Source organism: Mobula birostris, chromosome 5 (assembly GCF_030028105.1).
Source record: "Mobula birostris isolate sMobBir1 chromosome 5, sMobBir1.hap1, whole genome shotgun sequence".
Classification (NCBI taxonomy): domain Eukaryota; kingdom Metazoa; phylum Chordata; class Chondrichthyes; order Myliobatiformes; family Myliobatidae; genus Mobula; species Mobula birostris.
Genome location: NC_092374.1, coordinates 55,179,707 through 55,206,440, shown reverse-complemented (window position 1 = coordinate 55,206,440; position 26,734 = coordinate 55,179,707). Strand labels below are relative to the sequence as shown.

At 39.2% G+C, this 26,734-nt stretch overlaps 1 protein-coding gene across 6 annotated transcripts in view; it reads left to right on the top strand.

The window, feature by feature from the left end:
* Window positions 1–26,734, top strand: part of LOC140197690 (nuclear factor 1 B-type-like) — a 310,541-nt gene that overhangs the window by 138,595 nt on the left and 145,212 nt on the right. Inside the window, exon 4 of one of the 6 annotated variants that reach the window (XM_072258027.1) lies at window positions 2,532–2,584. The exons of the other annotated variants lie outside the window; for them this stretch is intronic. Coding sequence (XP_072114128.1) covers window positions 2,532–2,569 — 38 coding nt within the window. The 3' untranslated portion in view covers window positions 2,570–2,584. Of the gene's footprint in view, window positions 1–2,531; window positions 2,585–26,734 lie in introns of those variants that run through there. 6 annotated transcript variants of the gene reach the window in all.

The following is a 26,734-nucleotide window of genomic DNA, read 5'->3' as shown; positions in this document are numbered from 1 at the left end:
AATAAAAGAGCAGTTGCTGGTTACTGTAGAGTTGGAGAATAGTGGTTGCTGAAGAGCATTGACTAGTTTCAAAGCAGAGAATAGTTTTCCTCCCTCCATATGAAGTAAAACTTCACATGTAGATGTCCAGTCTACAAACCCAGGAAAAACTCTCCTGGGATGCCAGATCCTTATGGACAAGTTGAAATGATTGAGTAGTGCAGCACAGAAACAGGCCCTTCAGCCTAGCTGTTGACCCAAGATGTCCATTTGTCCTTTATCCCTCAAAACCTTTCCTGTCCATGAGTATGTCACCCCCATCATGAACTTTATGAGCAAATATATTGAGGAGCGAGTACCAGAGAGGACAATCTAGGTGTTCACAAACCATAAACCATAGATCCATCCTCACTGAAGTCTAGGACTGCAGTGCACAAATCAGATGTCCCTGACGTTTACAAGAAATCGAGATATGATCCCTCCCCAATAAAGCTGCCAGGGATGCTAATAGACAACTCCAATCCAAAACAGAGTCCCAGACAGGCAGTCAGTTATGGCAGGGTTTACATGCTATAATGGGTTACAAAACCAAGTCAGGCAGCATCACCAAAAAGTGCATCCCTTCCTGATGAGTTCAATATACTCTATGCATATTTTGATCAGAAATGTCACCATCCATCCTGGCTTCCTCCAGTTGTTGCAAAGGTAAGATGAGTCTTCCAAAGAGTGAACCCATAGAAAGCATCTGGCCCAGTTGGTGTCCTTGGTCATGACCTTAGACCCCGTACATATCAGCTGCCAGGGTATTTACAAACCCCTTTCTGTTTGAATCTGAAGTTCCCATCTGCTTTAAGAAGATCACTGTCCTTCCAGTACCTAAGAAAAGCAAGGTATCATGCCATAATGATTACTGTCCAGTGGCTCTGACATCTGCTATCATGAAGTGTTTCAAGAGGCTGGTGATGTCATGCATTAACTCCAGCCTCCCAGACAACTTCAAACATTGCAACTCACCTACTGCTGAAGCAGCTGCCACAGTCATGGCTTACCAACACACCTACTTCCTTAGGAGACTAAAGAAATTCGGCATGCCCCTTTTGACCTCAACAATTTCTATTGATGCACAACAGAAAGCATCTTATCTGAATACATCATGCCTTGGCATGGCAACTGATCTCCCCGTAACTGCAGAGTGTGGTGGACATAGATCCAGCCTCCCCTTGATTTACTTTGTTTATATTTCTCGCTGGCTTGGTAAAGCAGGCAGCAAAATCTTCTACCCCAGAACCTACCATGCACCTCCCCCCACCACTGAGTAGAAGATATAAAACTTGACAGCATTTACCATCACGCTCAAAGTCAGCTTCAATCTGGGTGCTATAAGACTACAGAATGGTTCCCTAGTATCATAAGATGGACCTTTAACCTCACAGTCTACCTTGCTGTGACCTTGTACTTTATTTTCTATCTGCACTGCACTTTCTCTTTAACTATAATACTTTATTCTGCATTCTGTTGATGCTTTACCTTGTACTACCTCAGTGCACTGTGGTAATGAATTGATCAGTACAGATAGTATGTAAGACAATTTTTTCACTATACCTTGGTTCATGTGACAATAATAAACCAATCCAAACCTGTCCAAATTTCTTTTACTGTTTATTATTGTACCTGCCTCAACCACTTCCTCTAGCAGCTCGTTCCATATACCTGATGATGAGTTGCATATTTTGGGTTATCTAGCATCTATTAGAATATGCTAGACAACCCAGACTGTGCAAGACATCTTCACGTTCTGTGTGCATATTCAGAACGTGAAAATATATTGCATGGTTTGGGATGCTTGTCATCCTCTATAATGTGTGAGTACTGTGGAGGGTTGTCCGTTGACAGTAAGGTCAAAGCCAGGGACCTCTACCATGGGATTAGTGATGATGTATGTTCGGCATTTCCCAAATGTCCTTCCATTTGGATAAATCTGTGCTTTTAGCACTGATATTGGCTGCTTGTTAGAGTAGCTGGTGTGATTTTAAGTGTTTTTAGTGGTCTTGCTAACTCTTTGTAACTGAGGAGTTTGGTGTCTAGTTACCGAGAAGTGAGTCGGCTACAGAGGAGTGACTGATTACAGGATATTAACCGGTTGTAGGACACTGATTGTTACCAGATAGTGACTGAGTAGAGACCAGTAATTGCCTAGCAGACAATGATTGGTTCCAGAGCACATTGTTGAGTAATAGTTGATTGCAGTGCAATACTGACTGATCCGTAGACACCAACCTTGACAACTCATTAGGGCTGTCTCCACAGATGCTGCCTAATCTGCAGAGTATATACTCTGGATACTAGGGTACCTCCGTTAATTGCCAGGATTGTTTAAACATTACAGGGTATTTTAATTTATGCTAAACATGTTCATAAACGCCTACTCTCAAATGTCAATAACACTGGACAACAAAGATCTTACTTCCGAATGCTTTTCAATAGGTTTCAATAGATCCATTTAATGTCAGAGAAATGTATATAATATACATCCTGGAATTCTTTTTCTTCAGAAACATCCAGAAAAACAGAGGGGTGCCCCAAAGAATGAATGACAGTTAAATATTAGAACCCCAAACCTCCCACTTCCACACACAAGCAGCTGCAAGGCAATGACCCCACCTCTCCCACCAACAAAAATGCATCCACTTGGACAAATCCACTGTGCCTTATGGATTTTGGGCTGAGGATCCAGATGAAGATGCCATGATGCATGAGCCAGGAATGGAAAACAACACTGATACTGATACAGATTTTGAACCATTGATGTTGAATGAGGCCCTTCTGATAACTTAATGTGAGTTAAATGACCTGGTCAGTTACTTCGGTTTGTCAAAGTCTAAAGCAGAACTCTGGGTTCAAGCCTACAAGGATGGAAACTGCTGTCACCAGGCACAAAAATTTCCATGAAGGATTTTGATATTTGTGACACATGTTCCCCAGAATAACTGATGCCAAGATTAAGGAAGGCATTTCTGTTCGCCTGTAAATCAAACAGGTCATAAATTACAGGCAATTTGAAGAACTTCTAGTAGGACCAGTGAAAATCACATGGAAGCCATTCAAGGATGTTGTTGAAATTTTTCTTGCCATCTACAAAGCACCAAACTGTACGCAGCTGGTTGACAACATGCTTCCAACATAAAAAAACCATGAAATGCAACATGTCACTGAAGATTTATTATATGCATTCCCTTTGAGACTTCTTCCCTGCAAATCTTGGCACTGTCAACGATGAGCATGGTGAAAGGTTTCGCCAGAACATTGCAGTCATGGAGAAACGGTGTCAGGACAACTGGAATCTATTAATGCTGGCTGATTATTGTTGGACACTTAAGTGAGAAGCTTCAGATTCTGAGTACAAATGAAAGTCATCAACAAAACATTTTTAGCTTTGTTGAACTATTGCAAAACTTCAGCACTGTTATGTAATTAAATGCATGGTATTTAATGAAATTAATTTCCTTTCTCCAAATTCCTACATGATGTAAGTAGTCTGAAATTATATTTGTATTCAGCTTCAAGTGCTCCATTATAAACAAAAATAAAAATTCTGTGGAAGCAACACTTTTGAAAAAAATGCTGTCCAGTGTAAGCTGTAACATGCAGTTAATAATTCAGACAATAGTACAGCTTTAACAAAAGTTATTAATTTTGTTTTGGGCTTTTTAAGGGACTGCTTTCTTTTTACCCTATGTACGTGTGCAATGTTTTTCTTCAAGAACTTACCCAGTTTCTTACATAAGTTGCAGTTCAATTCTATTTGTGCTGTCATTCTTTGTGGAATATTTTAAATAGTAGCTCAATATGTGAAAAATTAGTCTTTTCTCACTTCTGATCGTTTGATAACCAACTGATAAAAGAGATACAAATTTTGTGATGTGTCACATGCAAAGCATGCATGTCAAATAATTGTATGAAGGTAACCCAAAGCTGTCCAAGATTTTTTTTTGAAGAACTGGCATTTTGTAACTTCTCATCAAATTTAACTGTAGTACAAGGGTCAAAGCTGGCTCACGGACTTTCACTCCAAACACAAGATTTTAGGATACGTTCAGTAATCATTCCAGCTCGTTTATGTAGTATGCATTGTCACTTGAAGGCACTTACATTAGTCATTCTGTTGTAAGTTCAGGGCTGTGTTTTGGATTAAAATTATTTGCTAAATCAAATTTTAATGTAACCTGTTTGCAACAAAATAGTACAATAAGAAAGCTGATTTTTCAGGTAGTTTAACAATTCCACAACCTTTGGACTCATTTTCAAGGACTCTACAACTCATGCTGTCAATGTTTATTTATTATTATTATTTTGTTTATTTTCCTCTTTTTGTATTTGCTCAGTTTGTTGTCTTTTGCACACTGGTTGTTTGTCCGTCTGTGTGTGCAGTTTTTTATTCATTGTTGTGCTTTTTTTTTGCATTTACTGTGAATGTCTACAAGAAAATAAATTTCTGAATAGTCTATGGTAACATATACAGTATGTACCTTGATAATAAATATACTTTGAACTTTGAAATTGAACAATGTAGAATTTTTAACCTTTAGATCTGGGAATACACTTTGTTTTTTATTCAGTGCAATTATGTATTAGAGTAATTAGAGCAATGCAATTACGTATTCTTTTTGCTAATCAAAATAAAAACTGATTGGATTAAGTAACACATCAGCATTTTGCCTGTATTGAATTAGGCATGCTTATCATATACAGGTAGATAAAGTTTATTGGGTATATCCAGATTTTTGGCAGCCAATGGCTGCAACACAAGTATCCTGGGTAATGATGGTCTTTATCTGTCAGATCTACATATCTTGAAATGAGATATCATCAGTGGATTAAATTGTTTGTGTTAACTACAGTGAGTTCTCTTTATTTTATACTTTTACATGCCACCATTATCTCTTGGCTATTTACAATATACAAGGCCATAATGCAAATGTTGTTCTTGGGATCATTTTGAGAAACTTCCTACAGGATTAGAATCCAGAATAATCTGCTTCAAGGAGAAACACTGTTGGTGTAGCTTCATAGTCACAATTTTTTTTTTCAGGTCAGAAACAACAAAATATTTTGAAGTAGTTTTTGGTAATGAAGGATGTGTGTCATCGGTAGTGGAGGAGAGTTGTTCAAGCTGTCTAGAAGATGCAATGAGTCACTTTGGTTGCAAGATTCAAAATCAACTGAAGTGGATTTGTAAATCCTTTCTATTTAGTATTTTGTTGATTTCAAAATGGCTTCTTTTTGATTTCTAAGATCTAAAATGGCTTCACAGGTTATGTAGAGTACATGCATAATGGTGAGGTTAATGTTTGGGATACTCTGACCGCAATCCATTTCTATTCAGTAAAGCATAATTTCATAACAATCTAATTGTTTCCATGCATACAGTATCTTAATTTCAACATATGGTGATATTCAAGAAAGTAGCAGTAAAGGGTAAAATCATGTTTGGTACAGGAAGAGTTATATTATGTTGGGAAAAACACTGATAGCCTGGTTGAAATTCCTTATGTAATAAATATGTGCCATGTATCTTTTATAACAATACTGTGCATTGCTGGAAAATAGTGTATAACAACTGAGTGCATTGTTTCAGCTTTTTTTGTGGCATGGACTGAAAGTGTAAGAGATGAAGACCTTTTCCCCGTAGAATGGAGACTAGTAATATTACACCAGTGCACAAAGCATGTTATTTAATGAATAGTATGGAAAACAGAAAGCCAGCAAACTGAAGAATACAAATAGAACAAAAGAGATCTAATATCTTTATTTATTATCAAAAATGTATAGTTTGAGGTTGTATGTAGTTTATATTGTTTGATGGAGTATTTATTAAAGCATCTATAAATTTGATAGAAAGTACTTATTGATAACTGATCTTATTCTGTATTTCCCTTTACAATTCACTGTAGAAGAAAATATTACCCGTAATACCCTCGTACAAAATAATTGCAACAGTTGAAATAGAAATATTGGAACTGCAACAAAACATGCCAGATATTTATAACAAGTTCAAAGGACATTTAGTATCAAAGTGTGTATACATTATACAACCTTGAGATTCGTCTTCTTACAGGCAGCCACAAAACAAAGAAAACCCAAAAGAACCCATTAAAAAAACACTGTCAAGCACCCAATCTGCAAAAGAAAAATCATGCAAACAATAAAAGTAAGCAAATAGCATTTAGAATGAAAGTGAATCTTCAGACATGAATCCCGGAGCAGCCTCAATGCAGCTCAGAATGTAGTAAATGCTACGGAGCTGTGACCAGAATCAGCCTGACCCTCACCCCTGGTCACGACACCCTGCCTTTTCAATCCATCTGGCTTAGTGGTCAAATCGTACAAATTCAGGTTGCTCTAGGACCCAGGCCCTGTTGCATCGATACACGCTGGCCCTAGTCCCCACTGCCACATTTCTGCCTGTACCTGACCTTTGCAAATCAGTCTGGCAATGAAGCCAATCAAATCTCGCGCTCAATTTAGACGCACGGGCCTTGAATCTGCCTCTCTGCTGCTCCAACTTTGTTCCGCTCTGCTCACCTTGACTTCGCCTCGAATCTGCCTCGACCTTGCTCTGATTTCGCCTTGCACCTGCATGCTTTGACCCTCGACTCAGCCTTGCCTTCGTTTCCCTCTTCATTGTTTGTGGTGATTGTTTACCATATTAATTTTTACAGAGAAAGTGTTATTAATAAAGTATTTAGGTGTATTCCTTGTTTTGTCAACCACCAGTAAGTAGTTGCTGCAGTTCAGCAGTGACAGATTAAACTGGAAATTCACAAACAACTGTAGTGAAAAAGAATGTTAGTTTGCTATTTCTCAAGTGTGGGCTGCATTTATGTGTATTTGTTCTTTATTTCTACTCTTTTGTCACTCTCCTGAAGAATAGTAGGTCTTGCCTGACACATGCTGACCTGTCTGAAATGCTGCTTTATTTGGAATATCCTTCTACATTAAGTTTATCGTCCAGTGCAATGATAACCTGGGCTTCTGTGAAATGTATCTAAATCCATCCTCCACTTTAGAGTGGTTACTTATTAAAAAGGAGCACGTTTCACATTTAGTACCTATTCCGAAATGTCTGAATAGTAAATAAAATCTAAGTGATTCAAGACAGATAAATTAGAACTAATGAAAGATCTCCAGCCTGATGATCTATGTTCCCAGATGGTGCCTGAACTTTTGAGTGTTTTCCATTTTTAATCATTCAAATTTCCAGCAAATGAAATTTTTAATTTTGCTTTTAAAAATATGGGTTAAATATCTATTTGTGACTCTTTGCAGAGGAGAGGAAGCAGAATGATAGCATTTTTCTTTTAAAACAAAGCTAGTTTATCATAAGGATGTGGACCTTTTGTCTGCCTTAACATAAGAAAATTCTGGGAGTCTGAGAAAACAAGACTGTAGTGATCTCAGTTTATATGCCACTGTTAGCACAGCGGAAGGCGACACAGTGAGTGTAAAGTGATAGAATAAGGGAAGGGGAAAGGTTGAATGAAAATTTTAAAAAAACTGCAAATGCTGGAAATTCAAAATAGAAATAGACAATGCTGGAATTACTCAGCAGGTCAGGCAGTGTTTGCAGGAAGAGAAACACAGTTAATGTTTAAGATTGAAGACTCTGTTAGAACTGGGAAAGAGAGATAAGGAGCTGCTTCTTAAACAGAGGCCTGGCCCGTACCACACCACCAACCAACTGATTTGTCTGGCTGAACTTTTTCTCACATTAAACAACTTTTTCACCTCCATTCACTTTCTCCAGATCAAAGTAACAGTTATGAATTTTAGTTATATCTGAATTTTCTGGGACATGTGGAACCGTCTTTGTTCCAGTCCTACCTGGAGCTACTCCCTCAACTCCATTTTCCTGTATATCAGGATGCTGCATCCTGTACTGATGCATAACTTGGCTATTCATTAAGTTTGCTGCCAATTTCTACATCTGCCCTCACCATCATGTGGTCAACCTTTGACTTTTCCTTTCCTTTTCTGACTCCATTGGAGAGACAGGCTAACTACTAAAAGAATTATGAGCCTACTCAATCCCACAGCTGCCTCCAAGACTCTGTCCTAGACATCCTCCTGTAACATTTTGCTGTCAGTCTCAGCTTTTGCTGAATTTTGGTGGCCAGTGGTGATATCCACTTTTTGTTTAATATTTTGTTGGCAGCTCTGGTGGTTTATGATTTTCTTAGGGAGCAGGTTAATTACAGATGATTTCATGTACAACCTGACAATCTCACACTTGGAACTCTGAATAACTGAACATTGTGTAGTCATTGGTGGATGTCCACACTTCTGACCTGAAGGTGGTTATGTCTGGAACACGGCTCTGAGAAACTCTTGGAGTGACTGACCTCAGACAATTGGAACTAGTTGTGTATGGTGCAACTTCTGCCCATGAGGCAGTCTCTCCTTAGCTTCCTTTGACTTCACTTTGATACCACATTTTATTGTGAAAAGAGAGCACTCTCATCTCCCCACTGGATCTTAACCCTGCTACCAATGTTCATACCAAGGCTATGGTAAGGGTGACAGATCCTGGCGGAACACAAATTGAGCATCTGTGAGAAAATTACTAATAAATAATTGCTGCTTGATTGTAGTATTGGCAACGTATTTTATTATCGTACTGATAACTGCAAGAAGATTTACAGGAAGGACATTAACCAGACAGCCCTGCTTTTATGTTCAATGGATATTTCTCTCTGTTGTTTAGGTGAAAGTGTTGAAGTTCCACTGGGAAAGCTTAAGCAGAGACACAACTTGTACCGGAGTCTGTCTTCAGAATTACAGCTAAACTGTTGATTAGCTCCACAGCCTGTGTTGTGCCCAATGGGGTGATTCCTTAATATCCTTAACATGAGAATCAGAATTGATAGGAAACCTACAGTGACTGTTTTCATAACAAAGCTTAACTGAACTTCCGTGATGAGCAGTAGTGAGTGGATGATTCTCAGCTTTGCGAGTGTTTGGACATCAAGATCCAAGGAATTATTGACTCGATCATCAGAGCAGTTGATAGGCAGTGCCTTGCACTCAGCATCCATGTGACAAAGCTCCACTCAGCTGTACAACACGGGCACTCAACAATAAAGATTAACAATGAGACCCAACAAAATGCAGACCATTTCCCAAATCCAGTTTTGGCCTTAGTGCACCAGCGTACACTTTGGTTGACTGAAGAAAAGGATGTTTGAAGATCAAGACATCAGACCTGATACAAAATCCAACATCTACCAGGCAGCAGGGATCTCAGCATCTGAAACCTGGACTTGCCATCGGCAGTGCTTAGGCTCATAGAATAGTATAGCATGAAAACCAGCCTCAGTTTACCCATACTGACCATGGTGCCTACCAGACTTCAGTTTGGCCCATCTCCCTCTAAGTCCCACCTATCCACGTACTTGCCCAAATGTCTTTTTAATATTAATATTGTACTTGCCTCAACCACTTTCTCTGGCAGCTTGTTCCACATAGTGGTCACCCTCTGCGTACTGAAGTTACCCTCTAGGTCCTTTTTACCTCTTTCCCTCCTCGCTTAAACCTATGCCCTCTAGTTTTTGATTCCCTTTCTTGGGAAAATATGTGCATTCACTCTACCTATGCCCCTTAGGATTTTATACACCTTTTATGAGGGCACCCCTCAGTCTGTAATGCTCCAACGAATAGAAGTCCTAATCTGTATAAATTTAGAAAAGGTGTATATTGTGTGCACAACTATTTCATAATATGATCCGATATTTTAGATTGTTCATCTCTGTTAAAAGGTTGGAGAACAGAGCATCAGTTATTCATTGGTCAGTGGACAATAGCAGTTTTGCATTTGCCTGCTTTTTGGTGATACTTTGTTCTCCTTTCCCCTCCTACTCTTGCAACGAAGACCCAAAGCTAATGGAGAGACAATCAGGTCAGGATTGGATGGGTCTACCAGTTTACATATTCACCTGCCAGAATAACAGAATACTTACTAAGATTTGTTTTTCATTTAGCTTCAAAAAGTAAGTTAATTGCATGAAAGCAATACTTAGGAAAGAGGGAACAGTGAAGACTGAGAGACTGAAGGACTGTGGTCCATAACCATTAGTAATGAAGAGAACTGAATGATTCCTCAGATGATTTAGGTGTTTATTAATTCAAGCAGATCTGGAAATCTCAGTAGGTAACTAAAGAACACTTAATTATATTCACTCCTGGGAGGAGACTTTTTAACTCATGAATGATTTCATCACCTTTGAGATTTTCATTTTTCTTATTCATGAAAATGTCACCTGATTTGTTGAAAACCTCGTTGTATTTCAAACAGTGCATAAGAATATAATTAACATGTAACACACTTAATTAGTTTTGTGGTATGATCGAACCTTGAATTCTATTCCAAATCCTACCTTTAAACAAATCCTACTGACCCTCCTACACCATGTTGTTGCATGTGCAACAACGTTAGTGTTGGTACAGTTGAAGCAACTATGTCTGTAGTTGTAATGGAACTCACTTCCTTCTTTTTTGTCTGGGTGTCTTGCAACCTTCAGGACTTAATATCGAATTCTACACTTCAGGTAATTTGATTTCTCAGCCCATATCTGTTTTCCATCTGTGATACTGGCTGAGTTTGTTTTTTTTTCCTTTCTTTCTTTCTAAGAGCGAAGGAGCCCTCCTCTTTTGCATTTCACAACTCCTATGTTCTCTGTCTATGTTCTCACTCTCTAGTCACTCATTGATGATAACATTGTTAACATCATATCATCATAGTCACCCTGGTGTTCCACTATCAAAGATATCACTCTCCCTACAGCGTAACATGCTGCCTTTGTCTCAATAGAGACAGAAGGTCTTCGACCTGAAACATTGGCTCTTTTTTCCCTTCCCACATATATGCCTGACCTGTTGAGTATTTACAACTTTTTCTGTTTTCCTTTCCCTTCTTTACTGGGTGAGCCTATCAATCGATAAGAAATGTGATTCCCTGCTGAGGTACCTGTCATTGTGATTCATGACCCTCTAATTCTCAGATGCTTCTCAACTGAGATCCTTACAGTTGCCCTAATTTTTTTTTTTAACTGGAAAGGGGTTTAGCCCACAGAGTCTGCACCAATCATCAAGCGCATGTTTACACTAATCTTATTTTATTTTCCCCAAATTCCTAACATCTACCCCAGATTCTACCTTTCCCCTACACAATAGGGGCAATTAACTTATTTCTTCTCCACTCTTTGCATGTGGAAGGAAGTTGAAAGCAGACAAAACCCATGTGGTCACTGGGAGAATGTGCAGACTCCACTCAGACAGTACAGTATTCAGGATTGAACTGTAAGGCAGCTGTACAGCTCCATGTTACTTCAGGCTTCTGCTTTCATTCATTGGACCTGCTTTCTTGTTACAATGAACAACATCCTTGACTTGTTCCTTCAAAAGGCAAATGGTCCTGGTTCATAGTGCTAAATGCAAAGCAGAGTGGATTCATTGTACTTTGTGTCTGTGACTCATTGAATTGAATTCAAAGGAAGCTTAAATAATTTTAAAAATGGTTCAAAATATATGTATTTAATGATGTATTTAAATGACAGACACTAATTTGAAATACTTGAGATGATGTAAAGTTTGAGAAAACAAAAAGCATTCATTTCCACTGAGATTTCCAGTTCAGTTTGCTGATCCCATTTAAACGAATGGAGCTATGCATTCATGACTGACATTAGATGTTCATCTCAGAACTCTCAGAACTGGAAAGGAAATAAGTTGACTTGATCCAGAGCGACTACTTAAAAAAAAAACTGAGAGGCCGCATGTAAATTGCATCTGCATGATATGCTTGAGCTTCAATCCTGGTCCAGAGTTGGAGTAGGAGCCCAGGTGTGCTGACATCTGACCTCCAACTCTTTGTTGTAAGGTGTAGATGTGAAGGTCAAGAACAAGCTCACCTGTGCACAATAGTTCTCACTGATTGTTTATTGGATCACTAGGGAGTGACTAGTACAGTCCAAGCATGATGTATTCAAATTGTAGGACAATGTATTTCTGATGAAGGGTCACGGCCCGAAACATCAACTGTTTACTCTTTTCCATAGATGTTGCCTAGCCTGCTGAGTTCCTCCAGTATTTTGCCTGTGTTGCTTGGATTTCCAGCATCTACAGATTTTCTGGACACTGTATATCAATCTGCTTATGCTCATCTGTTCAAAGAGAAAAATATGTTTCCTATTTTATTCTATCATGCATCATTGAACCATGGTTTCATCAAGAGTAGCAACAGAGTTATCAACACTTTATACTGATGTTGGTCTTGAGAAGATAAAGTCCTGGAAACTTGCTTGTGAGGGAAAGGTTCACCCATCAGACCAGCTTGGATCCACCAGTGCAAAATTCTGTCCCCCTTGCAGCAAAAAGAATCCAACACAGTAGAACATGTTTTGTACATTCAATACAATTAAATCACAGGCATTTGCTTGTCCTGCCATTGTTGAACAAGTGTAAAATAGTTTGTGCGTCATGGAAATTGGTCAAATGGTGGGATACTGGTGGAAGCAGTTACAGTGGAATGAGATAGGGCGGGTATTGGGATTTCAGTTGTGGGTTGGGTGACAGCAGGACCTTCAATGTCTGTTTAGCTGAAGAAATGTATGATTGATTCCTGGAGGAGAGTTGAGATTGAGACTTTGGGGTGAGGCTGGCAATGTCTCTGCTTGGATAAGTGGCAGTCTTGGTTGCAAGGCAAAGTCATGGTGAAGGTTCAGTTTTTGCATGCCTGCAGAAGTATAGTAGTTGGACACCTTTGAGCAGACAACCCTAGCACCAAAAGTCAGCAAAGGTGGCCATGCTCAAGGGAATAGTTCATTTAAAGTAAGTTCTCCTGCGCATAATCTCCAACTATTTTTATAGCATCAGCATCAAAGTGGTTGCTAACTGGTTGGAACAATGAACATACTGTAGCTTTATAAATTCAGTTTTTAATTTAAGTGAGCATTTGATGCTGAACCTCAAAACAGCAGTGCCAGTAAACTCGGTGAATTACCATTTTCCTTGGGTACCTAATGAAGAACCTTGTTAATGTTCTTGAGTTTCTTCTAAGATTAAAACAAAAATCTATATTTCTTGAACATGCTCGGGTTTAATGATTGAACAATTACGAAACATCGGAGCTGGTTATCCCATACAATCCTTGCTAGTGTTTGGCGACGTTATATTGTTTCTTTTGGTTTTCAGCTCTCCAGCAAGTAAAGGAAACCCATGCTTGGATACAATAGAGAATTGTACAGTGTTGCCACTCAGCATAGAATATTAATATCTGCTAAGATATTATTGGTTAGGATATTTAACCAAGTTTGGATAGTGGTATGTCCTGTTAGAACTGTAATGAAAAACTGGTTTGTAAAAATAAACTTGAACTTTAATTGCTCCTCTATATTTTCAGGCATTTTGGATCCAGAAAAACTTACATTTAGGTGTAGCTAGTGTTTCCTCTGCTTCATGGCACCAGAGACCCAGTTTCAGTCCTGACCTCCGATGCTGTCTGTACGAAGTTTCTACATTCTTCCTGTGATCATGTGGATTTCCTCTGGTTGCTCCGATTTTCGTCCACATCCTAACTGCTGTTATATGAAAGCAGCATCCATCATCAGAGATCCCCACCACCTAGATCGTGCTCTCTTCTTGCTGCTGGCATCAGGTAGAAGGTACAAGAGCCTCAGGACTCGCCCCAGCAGCTTCAAGAACAGTTACTAACCCTCAGCCATCAGGCTCTTGAATAAAAGGGGATAAGTACACTCACTTGCCCCATCATTGAAATATTCCTACAACCTGTGATCTCACTTTAAGGACTCTTTATCTCATCATCTCATCTTCTCATTATTTATTGCTATTTATTTATGTTTGTTGTCCTCTGCACTCTAGCCGATCTTTCACTGATCCTCGTATAGTTCCTGTTCTGTAGATCTGCTGGGTATGCCCGCAAGAAAATGAACCTCGGGGTTGTATATGCTCTGACAATAAAATTTACTTTGAACTTGATATGCTCTGATAATAAAATTTACTCTGGTCTGCTGATGGGGGGGTTAATTAGCTCCTGTAAATTGCCCCTCATGTATAGGTAAGTGGTAGAATCTAGAAAATATAGAAAGGGATTAAGGTGAGTGAGTGGCTGATGTTCAACACAAACTAAATGGGTTGAAGGGCCTTTTTCTGTGCTATATGATTCTGTAACTCAAAATCATGAAACCTAGGCATAAATCTGCAAACTAACAGAACACTGTAAACATTTTCTTGCCACAAATGCTTCTGATGTAACTCGTATGGAGGTGCACAGGGGATGCTGCAGTATAGTTGCTGAAGTAGGCAAATATTTGCCTGAAGGATGTGCTCTTTAGAACAATGAGTGGTCAGACATTTGACATGTTGGTTTTAAGCCAGTATTCATGAACATGGTGCCAAAATAAGTAAACTTACACGTGCATCCTTTTGCAGGCTCTGCGGCCATCTGTTAGTTTATAGAGTGCACTCACCGCAGTTAGATTGCATAGCATATTTGACTGAACTTGTTTTTAAACTGGCTGTTCTAATATACGTTGGGGAATGTTACCCCTAAGACCGATCAGTGTTGTAATTAACAGAAGCGGATGTATGTTGCAATGTGTGTCAAATCTGAGCAATATAGAAAACACAAGTTGCTTTTTGCTTTTTTTGTCCCCCAGAAAGTGCCAAGGGAAATTAACACCATGGATTAGTAAAATAAGGAATTTTTCTTCACAAGAATGAAATGAAATGTGCAGTAATTGCAACAACCATTCAATTACTTTGAGATTAAAGCTGTGATAAATTAGATGATTAACAAGTCTTTTAGCTAGAATTTTGTCTGCTATTTATTTATTTTCTGTCTTTTTCAAATAATTGAGCAACTTACACCAGGAATTGTATTTATATGCAAATTTGGAAATATTAGGACTGGACAGCTTCAATAAAAGACTGCTTTTAGTACATTTCAATCTTATGCCTGACTGAATATTCATGCAAAACCGAACAAACATATGGACCACAAATGTTAATATGATTATTTAAGTTTAAATTTACAACTTTGATTATTTTTGCCTTAACATAGATTGTGGATTTCATTTCTGAAAGACAACCAGAACAGGTGATATCTTTGATCTAAATTGGGGTTCAGTTGACATGCACGTTTAGACCAAAAAGTGCACATTTACAAAGTTTCAAAAGTAAATTTATTATCTAAGTACATATACATCACCATATACCACCTCGAGGTTAATTTTCTTGGAGGCATTCGCAGTGCAACAAAGAAATATAATAGAATCAATGAGAAAACTATGCACAAAGACCGACAAACAACCTATGTGCAAATGAAGACAAACTGTGCAAGTACATAAAAAAGTAAATAAATAATACTGAGAACGTGAGTTGTAGAGTCCTTGAAAGTGAGTCTATAGATTGTGGATTCAGTTCAGAGTTGAGGTGAGTAAAGTTATCCACACTGGTTCTGGAGCCTGATGGCTGAATGGTTATAACTATTCCTGAGCCTGATGGTGTGGGACCTAAGGCTCCTGTACCTCCTTCCCAATGGCAGACAATACAGGTGTAGAAAAATGGCACCCAGAGCTTAAGACCATATCTGTGGTCTGAATTTCATTGGATATTATGGTGTGCAGTGCTAATGTGATGCCATCACTACCTTTTTGATGTTCAGTGTCTTAGCTGTCTTATCAATACAAAGTTGAATGCGCAAGTGACCACCTACCAGTCAAATTTAAAACTTCTTTAATTATATGTTAATTGTTGGTAGATTTATTTCAGCTGGTGCTTGGACTAGAGGTTAGTGTTTTCTGTAGTTGCTTCAAGTTTCAAAAGTCTGAAGTAACAGTATGCCAAGTGCTGAAAGATTTACTGCTGACTTCAAGGTTTCTGCACACTCAGATGTTCCTAGGCACTGATGCATTAGTTTGCATACCCTTTCTAGTTCAGTGTGACCAGCAAAATAGTGATCATTCAATAAAAGACATTCTCCTGAAAAAGGAAAGAAGAGTCCATATCCATTCAAGGTGCTGGAGGTGCAAACCTTTCCCTCAGTTGTATTGTGGGAAAAAGATTAAGTCATATGACCTTCAGCAGAAATGTCCTCATTGAAACTTACCACCTGTAGTTCTACTGCAAGCATTGTATCACTAGTGACTGCAAGTTGTTACAGCAATGAACCATAGCAATGCATCTGGCTTTTTCCAGGCAGGAGCTGAAAATAGTTGCACCATCTTATAATTTATATTTGTCTGTTGTGTATAGGAAGTTGGTGAAATCTTTAATATCTTCTTTGATGGGAAGCTACAAAGAGAATTATCTGGGATTGCAGACATCTACATGCTGCAGTTTACAACTGACTGCATCCAAATCTCTCTACTGGTATAGACAGTAGATCCTTCAGATTTTCTTAATGTACATGAAAGCATTGAAACATGTAGTGAAATGCGTCATTTGCATCAATGACCAACACAGTTTGAAGATTGTACTGGGGACAGTCCATAAGTGTCACTACATTTCTGGCACGAACATAAAATGCCCACAATGCACTAACTCTCACTATACATCTTTGCAATGTGGGAGAAAACCAGAGCACCCTGAGGAAACCCATGTGATCATGGAAAGAATGTCAAACTCCTTACAGACAGTGGAGGGAACTGAACCCCGGTGCTGTAAAGGATTGCATTTGTCACTACTTCAGCACTCAGAGCCACAGAACCATAGAACACTACAGCACAGAAGCAGGCCTTTTGGCCCTTCTTGGCTGTGCCGAACCATTTTTCTGCCTAGTCCCACTGACCTGCACCCGGAGCATATTCCTCCATACACCTCTCCTCCTTGTACGTCCAAGTTTTTCTTAAATGTTAAAAGTGAGCCCGCATTTACCACTTCATCTGGCAGCTCATTCCACACTCCCACCACTGTCTGTGTGAAGAAGTCCCCCCCCAATGTTCCCTTTAAACTTTTCCCCCTTCACCCTTAACCCATGTCCTCTGGTTTATTTTCTCCCCTAGCCTCAGTGGAAAAAGCCTGCCTGCATTCACTCTATCTATACCCATCATAATTTTATATACCTCTATCATTCTCTGCAGACTTTTGAAACTTGAAACAACTACAGAAGACACAAATCTGTAGTCCAAGTAACAGCTGAGATAAATCAATCTGCAATTAACATATAGTTAATGGAAGAAAGTTATAAACTCAACTGGTAGGTGGTAACTGTATATTGTTAACACAACTAAGACAGCGAGCACTAGAAATGGTGCTGGCATCAAATTAGCACTGCACAGAATCAGGATCAGGTTTAATATCAGTGGCATATGTCATGAAATTTGTTGTTTTCTGGCAGCAGTAAAGTACAATACATAGTAATAATAAAAAGAATAAATTACAATAAGAAATATATAAAAAATTAAATTAAGTAAGTAGTGCAAAAAGAGAGCAAAAAGTACATAGTGAGCTAGTGTTCATGAGTTCAATGTTATTCAGAAATCTGATAATGGAGGGAAAGAAGCTGTTGCTGAAATGTGAAGTGTGTGTCTTCAGACTCCTGTATCTCCTCCCAGATGGTAGCAATGAGAAGAGGATATGTCCTGGGTGATGCAACCAGTTAGAATGCTCTCCATGGCATGGTCTGTGCACCAAGATGGGTTAATCAGAAAGCATATTCCACCTCCAGTACCTTTAAAAGATTTGAGCTGTCCTGTCTTTGTAGAGATTGGTGAAGCCATCGGACTACTGTGTTACATCCAAAATGGCAGTATGAGCCATGTTTCTGTAAAGCAGAGTACGTAGCAGTCGCTGTTGTCCCTCTGCTCCTGCAATCTTGCTCTGAGGTCTTCAGTTTTATTTTCCAGAGACTGTGCATTTACTAACAGGATAGTCAGTAGTGGAGGTATAAAGCAATTGCATTTGAATCATATCTGTGGACTGACTTGGCTTCCGTGCTTCCGTTTTCGTGAAGCGGAACTGAATTCGTGAGCTGTGTCTGCAGTCTGGGAATCACCAATATTGCTGTATATGAGTATCAATAGATTTTTTTAAATGACTTAAAATGATGTTGCTGTGAAGTACCCATGGCATCACACACCAAGCAACTTTGCAACTCAGAAATATAGAAAACTTGCAGCACAATAGAGGCCCTTTGGCCCACAATGCTGTGCCGAACATGTACTTACTTAGACATTACCTAATGTTACACATAGCCCTCTGTTTTTCTAAACTCTACGTACCTATCCAGGATCATTATCCGCCTCCATCACCGTCGCTGGCAGCTCATTCCAGGTACTCACCACTCTTTGCGTGAAAAACTTACTCCTGCCATCTCCTCTGTATCTACTTCCAAGCACCTTAAAACTGTGTCCTCTCATGTTAGCCATTTCAGCCCTTGGAAAAAGCCTTTGACTCTTCACATGATCAATGCCTCTCATCATCTTATATACCTCTATCAGGTCACCCCTCATCCTCCGCTGCTCCTAGGAGAAAAGGCCGAGTTCACTCAACCTATTCTCATAAGGCATGCTCCCCAATCCAGGCAACATCCTTGTAAATCTCCTCTGCACCCTTTCTATAGTTTCCACATCCTTCCTATAGTGGGGTGACCAGAACTGAGCACAGTTCTCCAAGTGGGGCCTGACCAGGGTCCTATATAGCTATAACATTACTTCTCAGCTCTTAAACGCGGTTGATGAAGGTCAATGCACTGTAAACCTTCTTAACCACAGAGTTAACCTGCGCAGCAGCTTTGAGTGTCCTATGAACTCAGAGCCCAAGATCCCTCTGATCCTCCACAGTGCCAAGAGTCTTACCATTAATACTATATTCTACCATCATATTTGACCTACCAAAATGACCCACCTCACACTTACCTGGGTTGAACTCCATCTGCCACTTCTTAGCCCAGTTTTGCATCCTATCAATGTCCTGCTGTAACCTCTGACAGCCTTCCACACTATCCACAACACCCCCAACCTTTGTGTCATCAGACGTACTTGCACTCTGTGCAGTACTCTTGGCCCTTTTGTGCAGTAGCAATTCTGGGATTCTGCTCACTGCTTGCCTGCTAATGGCCTTCCCAGTGTTAAATCCAATGAAAGTCACACCGCAGATGTGAGCTCAAGCTGTAGATGCCATTTTCCAGACCTGGATGGCCTCTAAAAGTATTTCCTGGTGCCAAAAGGCTTCTCAACTGTTATTTGATAAACTTTCCAAGCCAAAACTGACATGGATTCCACTTTCTCCATGTCAGCTGGTGGGTGACCACAGGCAGTGAATAATGTGGTCAGTGAGTGGTATTCTGTCAGCAGTGACGATCCTTACATTTTGCAGTACTCTGCACTGTACCACGTATACTTGAGCAGCTCTGCACAATGGCTTCTTGTCCACTTTGCCCTATATTGGAACCGAAGGGGTTTGCAGGTCACCAAAGCAACTGTGACCAGTGAATCAGTCTGCTGCTCCTGCACTAGTACATTGTGTCTTTTACATTTGTCCCTTTGAGGCAACCACATGATGAGTCAGCAAGTTATCCATTGAAGTCATGACTGATAACTCTGATATGTAGTAATCTCGATGCAGGTGCACAGGTTGTAAACAAATCAAACTGCATGCCACATCAAAGCTGTTAGAGCAGAGTGCTGGCCTGCTGGGTCATATAAAGCATGGGAGCAGACTCTTCAGTCCAAAATCACACGCTCATACTATTTCTGGCTGGTAAGTCAGAAGAGAGTAAGGTTGCAAGATTTGCTGAATGTGTGAGGGAGGATTTGAGTTGAGGATGTTATCACTTTCATTGGTGGCTTGGCAGTGACTTGTCCAACAATGGCCACCACAATCCTTATTGTTAGCAGACATGCTGCATTTGGTTAATGCTGCCTCTGACTATGTACCATCCTGACTTGCAACCAAAAGGACCTATGCCTGTGCATATTGTGGAATCTTTTAGGGTAATTCTATTATTATTGGCTGATAGTTAGCGGTGTGCAGCCTTTGAATGCCTAGATGTGCACCCTGCGGTTGTGTTAAAGGTGCAAGGGTAAGGAAATGTATATGAATGTGAGGTATAAACCTTTACTGACAGAGATGATTAGTTGATTAATATTGAGTATCTGGTACAGTGTTAGTTTACAGTCGTCTTGATAGTAAGAAGCTGTATTTATTGACTTCAACCACTCCTGCAAAGTAATTGAACTACTACTGTCTCTCTGTACTTTGCTTGAATTCTTATTTCCCTCTCCTCTGTCCCAGTTCACCACTGTAAGTCCAGAAAAGTTGGAGGCTGCTCTCTCCGACGTTGTGATATTCTCAGATCTGCTTCTGTTATAAAAAGAATATTAGCCCCTGCTCTAATTTCTGGGCCACATTCCTTTGAAGAGGTACAAAGTAGCTTGAAATGTATTTCATACTAGATAGATACCATGATGTTCTTCATACCCACTAAGATTCTGTTGGCCGTCTAGCTAGCCAGTAGCAGTAGTAGTCTTCACCTGATGTTACTATAGTGAGTAGAGAGCACTAAATTGGTGTTCTGCCTGTATCAAAATCAGTAACATGTGACTTATCACTAAGCCCATTCAATTTCTATACTCCTATTTTCCAAAGTGAACTTCCTGGCCTTGATGAGTTATGAAATCTCCACCAGTAAACAAAATTGCCTTAAATGCTTACGGATGCTGAATAAAGGGAAGAATGTTTCCAGATGCATTCCTGTAAACTGACTGTGCTCTTCTCAGGTTGTAAAAAAAAGATGATTAAAAAAACAATCAGAGGGGACAACAATATGCATTTTATGATTGTGTAAACTTTGTAAACTTCCAGAGAGGAATATTCGTGAGCCCTGGAATGTTTGAGAACAGGTAGGCAGAGTGTGGATAGCAGTAGGGAGTCACCTCAACAGTGTAAATGAGATCAATGTCTTCAGAATATCATATAGGGAGGGACAAAGCAATATGACTTTGTGGATGAGTTCCAGAGAGCTGGAAATAAAATAATCCGGAGTTAGAGAGTGAGGGTAAACCCGCCAGAAGAGTTTTCTGATTTAAAGATAAAAAAAATCCTAGAGTCTTCCTCTAAATAAAGCAACAAAGGAAGATGGACTGAATATCATGAAAAGTTGCAAGGGCACCATGCAAATAATAATAAGAAACATTCAAACGATATCGATAGCAATCTTGTGCATATGGTTCACTGCAATCACTTATGTGACTAGATCTCTAATTTCTGCTGAACAGCTTGTATATCAAGAACACAACTGTCAAATTTGCATGACTATTTTCTCTCAAAGTACTTTAGTCTGCCTACTTTTCCTGTTCGTAACTATCCTTAGCCACTCATACATTCAAATTCAAATTAAATCAAAATTAATTTATTAAAGGACAATCAACAAATTAATGCATTCCTGCATGACATGCCAGTTAGTCCCTTATAGATGAAGAGATGTCTATAATTTCTTGATTTATTTGGGACTTCCTAGAATGATACAGTTGTCTGTTAGTTAAATAACTATTTCACATAGAGTAATCTATGGCTTCAGGGGTAAAGTTAGGTGGAAGCATACTTTTTAATTAGGTTTCATATTTGCTGTGCAGGTGATCACAATATCCTTTATGTAGTAGATAAATGTCATTTTGATGGCATATCAGCAAGGGTTTCTCAATACTGTAATTGTTCTGTAAGTTAATCCTGCATCATAACTGATAGTGTTTACTTGTTACTTATACTCTGTATTTTTACCTGTATTTTTTTTGCTACTTTCACTCTTGTGATTCTTGTACTAAAAACAAAAATGTATCAATGCATTGATTCATCATTTTATTAGAATGAAACTGCTTCTGATTTGTATATAAGGATGTGTCTATTATGCATGTTGACTCATTCAAGATGATAGATTTCTTCAGCTCAGGTTGTTGCTCATTAATAGCAAAAATGGAAAACGAAACAGAAGCCTTTAACTTCACTACAGATATTCAGACTTGGCTTACTCTACGCTAGGTGCAGGAAGTCTACTAAATTAGATATTTATATTGACACAGCTGGAATGTTCAACATCCTGGCTTTGGTGTTTTGTAATTACAATATTTCTGGCAAATTTATCTTTATAAAATTTGTTGTTTGTGCCAAGAAAGTTTTGGCACACTCAGATCTTTTGGCAGGCACTCTGTACGTGTGCTCAGCATAGGTCAGACATAAAATGGCTGCCAAGCCTTTTTCTTGAAATGTCGACAGCCAGCGTACAGTGTGGAACAGCAGCCAAGTTTGCTTTTAAACAGTTCATTGCTCTTAATGAGGCACAAAAAGGCCTGGACTTTATGTAAAGCAGGACTGCAGGACTTGGCAAGGCAGGATCATTTCCAACATCTGTGAAACTCTCAGCAAAGTTTTTGATACTGGGCAGGATCGTGCACCTCTTTGGGAATTTACATTACATAAAACGTGCATATTGTGCTCTGTTAATTGCTCTCAGTTTCCAGATAAGCCCATTGAAAATACTTTTTTCACGGCATATATTTAGCTCATAATACAGAGCTTCTCTTAAGCGATTGATTTGAAAAGGACACGGATCTAGGAAATTACTTTAGCAGTACAGGCGGTACCTGAGTTTTGCAAGGATTCTGTTCCTGGGGACAATCTGTAGGCTGATTTCTCCATTAGTCTTGAAGTGCACTTTCTATAGCTACCAATAACATGTCGCTCAACATGAATTCTTCCATTTCATTGAATTATTTCACTAGCATTATCCATAATTAAACAAATGGAATGTATGGTATACTATATCCATTCATTAATGAATGCGAGGAAACATATTATAATTATTATATTTTTTTTTTCAGCTCAAGTGGGTAAAACCTGAGGTAGAGGCATAGCCAAACACACTCATTTCTCAACTGCGAGGAACTTTCGGACTATTCTAGTGGTGTTAGTATTGTGGCTTTCTGGAGATTTACATAGGTATTTCTTTATAGACCTAATTGTTTAATGCTATTGTGTGGTGATTTTGGAATGATACCAATTGTAGATATTACTATTGCGACAATCTATACCAATTCATAATAATAATAATTATTATTAATTGAAGTTTTACCTGCTTGAGCTGAGAAAAAAATAAAAATAATAATAATCAAGTCATTGGTAATTTGGGAAGCCTCTGAATAAGGAATTTATTTATTTATTGGGAGACAGTGTAGAATAGGCCATTCCAGTTCTTTGAGCCACTTCGCCCAGCAATTCCCCGATTTAATCCTAGCCTAATCATTGGTCAGTACCAACTAACCAGTACATCTTTGGACTGTGGGATGATACTGGAGCCCCCAGAGGAAACCCACACGGTTAAAGGGAGAACCTACAAACCCTTACAGGCAGTGGTAGGAATTGAACCTGGGTCACTGGTACTGTAAGGTGTTGTGCCACTAATTTGACTATGACGCATAGATTGATCATTTCCTCTTTTTTCATTGGAGATTGTACAACAATAATTGTTTAGGGAGAAATATACTGTCAACAATTGTTTAGTGCAAAATATATTATCAACAGTCCCCAGAACAGCTCCACCCTATCTTTACTTATATGTATACACACAGTGCCTATAAAATGTATTCACCTCCCCTTCGAAGCTTTCATGTTTGATTGTTTTACAACATTGAATCACAGTGGATTTAATTTGGCTGTTTTGACACTGATCAACATAAAAGGACTCTTTCATGTCAAAGTGAAAACAGATCTCTACAAAATGACCTAAATTAATTAAAATTATAAAACACAAAATTATTGATTACTTAAGTATGACTCTCCAAATCATAACTGGTGCAGCCAATTGCTTTTAGAAGTCACATAATTAGTTAAATGGAGATAGGTGTTTCAATTGATTGTAGTAAAAAATATGGAAGATCAAACTGCTGTTGGGTCAGTATCCTGGCAAAAACTACACCATGAAGGCAAAATACTCCACGCAACTCCAAGAAAAGTTAATTGAAAAACACAATTCAGGAGATGGATTCAAGAAAATTTCCAAGTCACTGAACATCCCTTGGAGGACAGTTAAGTCAATCATCAAGAAATGGAAAGAATATGACACAGTTGTAAATCTACCCAGAGCAGGCCATCCTCAAAAACTGAGTGACTCTGCAAGAAGGGGACTAGTGAGGGAGGCCACCAAGAGACCTATGACAACTCTGGAGGAGTTACAAACATCATGGCTGAGATAGGAGAGAGTGCGCATACAACTGTTGCCAGTATGCTTCACCAGCCACAACTTTATGGGACAGTGGCAAAGAGAAAGCTACTGTGGAAAAAAACTCAAATGAAGTCTCAGCTAGAGTTTGCCAGAAGGCATGTGGGAGCCTCTAACATCAGTTGGAAGAAAGTTCTATGCTCTGATTGAAATTTTTGGCCATCAGACTAAACGCTATGTTTGGTGTAAGCCAAACATTACACATCATCGAAAACACACCATCCCTACCATGAAGCACGATGGTGACTGCATCATGTGTGGGGATGCTTCATGGTAGCAGGCCCTGGAAGGCTTGTGAAGGTAGAGGGTAAAATGGATGCAGCAAAACACAGGGAAACCCTAGAGGAAAACCTGATGCAGTCTGCAAGAGAACTGTGACTTGGGAGGAGATTTGTTTTCTAGCAAGACAATGACCGCAAGCATGAAGCCAAAGCTCCTCAGGAATGGCTTAAAAGCAACAAAGTTAATGTCCTGGAGTGGCCAAGTCAGAGTCCAGACCTCAATCCAATTGAAAATTTGTGGCTGGACTTGAAAAGGTCTGTTCACTCATGATCCCCAGGCAATCTGACGGAGCTTGAGCAGTTTTGTAAAGAAAAAGTGAGTAAAAATTGTGGTGTGCAGATATGTAAAGCTGATAGAGACCTACCCACACAGACTTAAGGCTGTAATTGCTGCCAAATGTTTTATTGTTTTACAGCATTGAATCATAGTGGATTTAATTTGGCTTTTTAAAAATAATGACTTGAAGAGTGTGAATACTTATGCAATCAATTATTTTGTGTTACATATTTGTAATTAATTTAGATCACTTTGTAGAGATTTGTTTTCACTTGAATACGAAAGAGTCTTTCTGTTGATTAGTGTCAATAAAAATACAAATAATTTAGATCATTTTGTAGAGATCTGTTTTCATTTGCACATGAAATAGTCTTTCTGTTGATCAGTGTCAAAAAAAACCAAATTAAATCCATTGCGATTTGATATTATAAAACAATTAAAACACAAAAACTTCTGTGGGGGTGGGGAAATGGATGAATTTTTTTATAGACACTGTAGTTTCCAAAGGGAGAATTTTGCTGTACTTAAGTCAGGAAAATTGCCTTGGGTGGCAAGTAAAGGCAAAATCAGAGGCATTTGCTGAGCCGATGACCAGGAAAAATGAACAAAGTGTTGGTCAAGAAGTAGATTCTAAGGCAATCTTAAAGGGGTATTTTAGAGATAGAGGGCCACAGGCAAGAAAATCCATACCTTGAGACTAATCAGAGAGAAAATGCATAATTAGAAATAATGGTTCATTGTGTACAAGATACCACCACACTTAGAGATGAATATGAAGAACACGAGACACTGTATTGACACATGAAGATGCATTGAAGAAGTAATGTGCAGCAGACAATCAACCGATTTGTTCAGGGAGCTGTCATTACAGAATTCAGAAGTAAATAAAGTCCGAAATGGATAATACTAAGAAGACATTTTTTCTGAAGATATTTCCTTTGAGTGCTGCGCATTGGGAAAGTGGCGGAGGATGGGGATACAGGGGAACAAGATGAGCCCGGGTCACAGAGTGGGAGAGAGGGTCAGGTCATCAGTGGTGAGGAGATCTGGACATTGAGGTTCAGAGGGGATGATTAGATGGAGGGGTTACCATTACCTGCAAAGGAACAAGTGAGAAGTGGTAGGGAGCAAGGGGGTTGTTTTTGAAGTGACAGGTGGATAATGGGTGTTTGAGTGGGGGATTTAAGGAGAAGGATTGAGTAGGAGACATACAAGCAGTCAATGTGACACTTCAGTTAATGGAGCTGGAAGTAAGTATGGCTGGATTTAGGGTGTCAGTTCAAAGTAGGTAGGAATTTGATGTAAAATTGGTGGGAATTTTAGGTGACAGTCAGCAGGCTGCAGAGGCTGGGAGACAAGATCCAGAGAAGTGCTGGGCAGGCACTACGATTCTAAATTTTACTTCAAAAGACTAGCCAAGCAATGCAAGTACTTGACCAGCTTGGGATTTGTTCAAGCATTTACCCTCTCTGTAATATAGCTCAGCACTCTGCACCACCTCACTGGACACTGCTTTCCTCACTGGATCCCACCATGCAGTGGCCTGTCAGATACATGTAGGACCCTGAAGGGAAAATGACAAATCCTGTGAACCTGATTTTCCTTTAAATTTTGCTTCATTTGGAATTGTGCAGGGTACAACATGCAACTGCCTGTGATCCATTTTGTAGATAACGAGAGTCCAATCTGTGAAAGAAGTTAATTACTATGATAATATGGAGCAAGGAGGAGCCAGAAGATAATACTGAACAAGACAGACAGTGCACTGGGTAGGCAGATATCGGAGTGGGGAGGACTGTTGGTGTCATGGCTAGGATGAGGAAAATGTATATAATTACCTGACAATCTAGTGCTCTGGGTCCTTTTCCAGAGTATTTTGTGATAATACCCTTTACAGTCAGATATACCTGT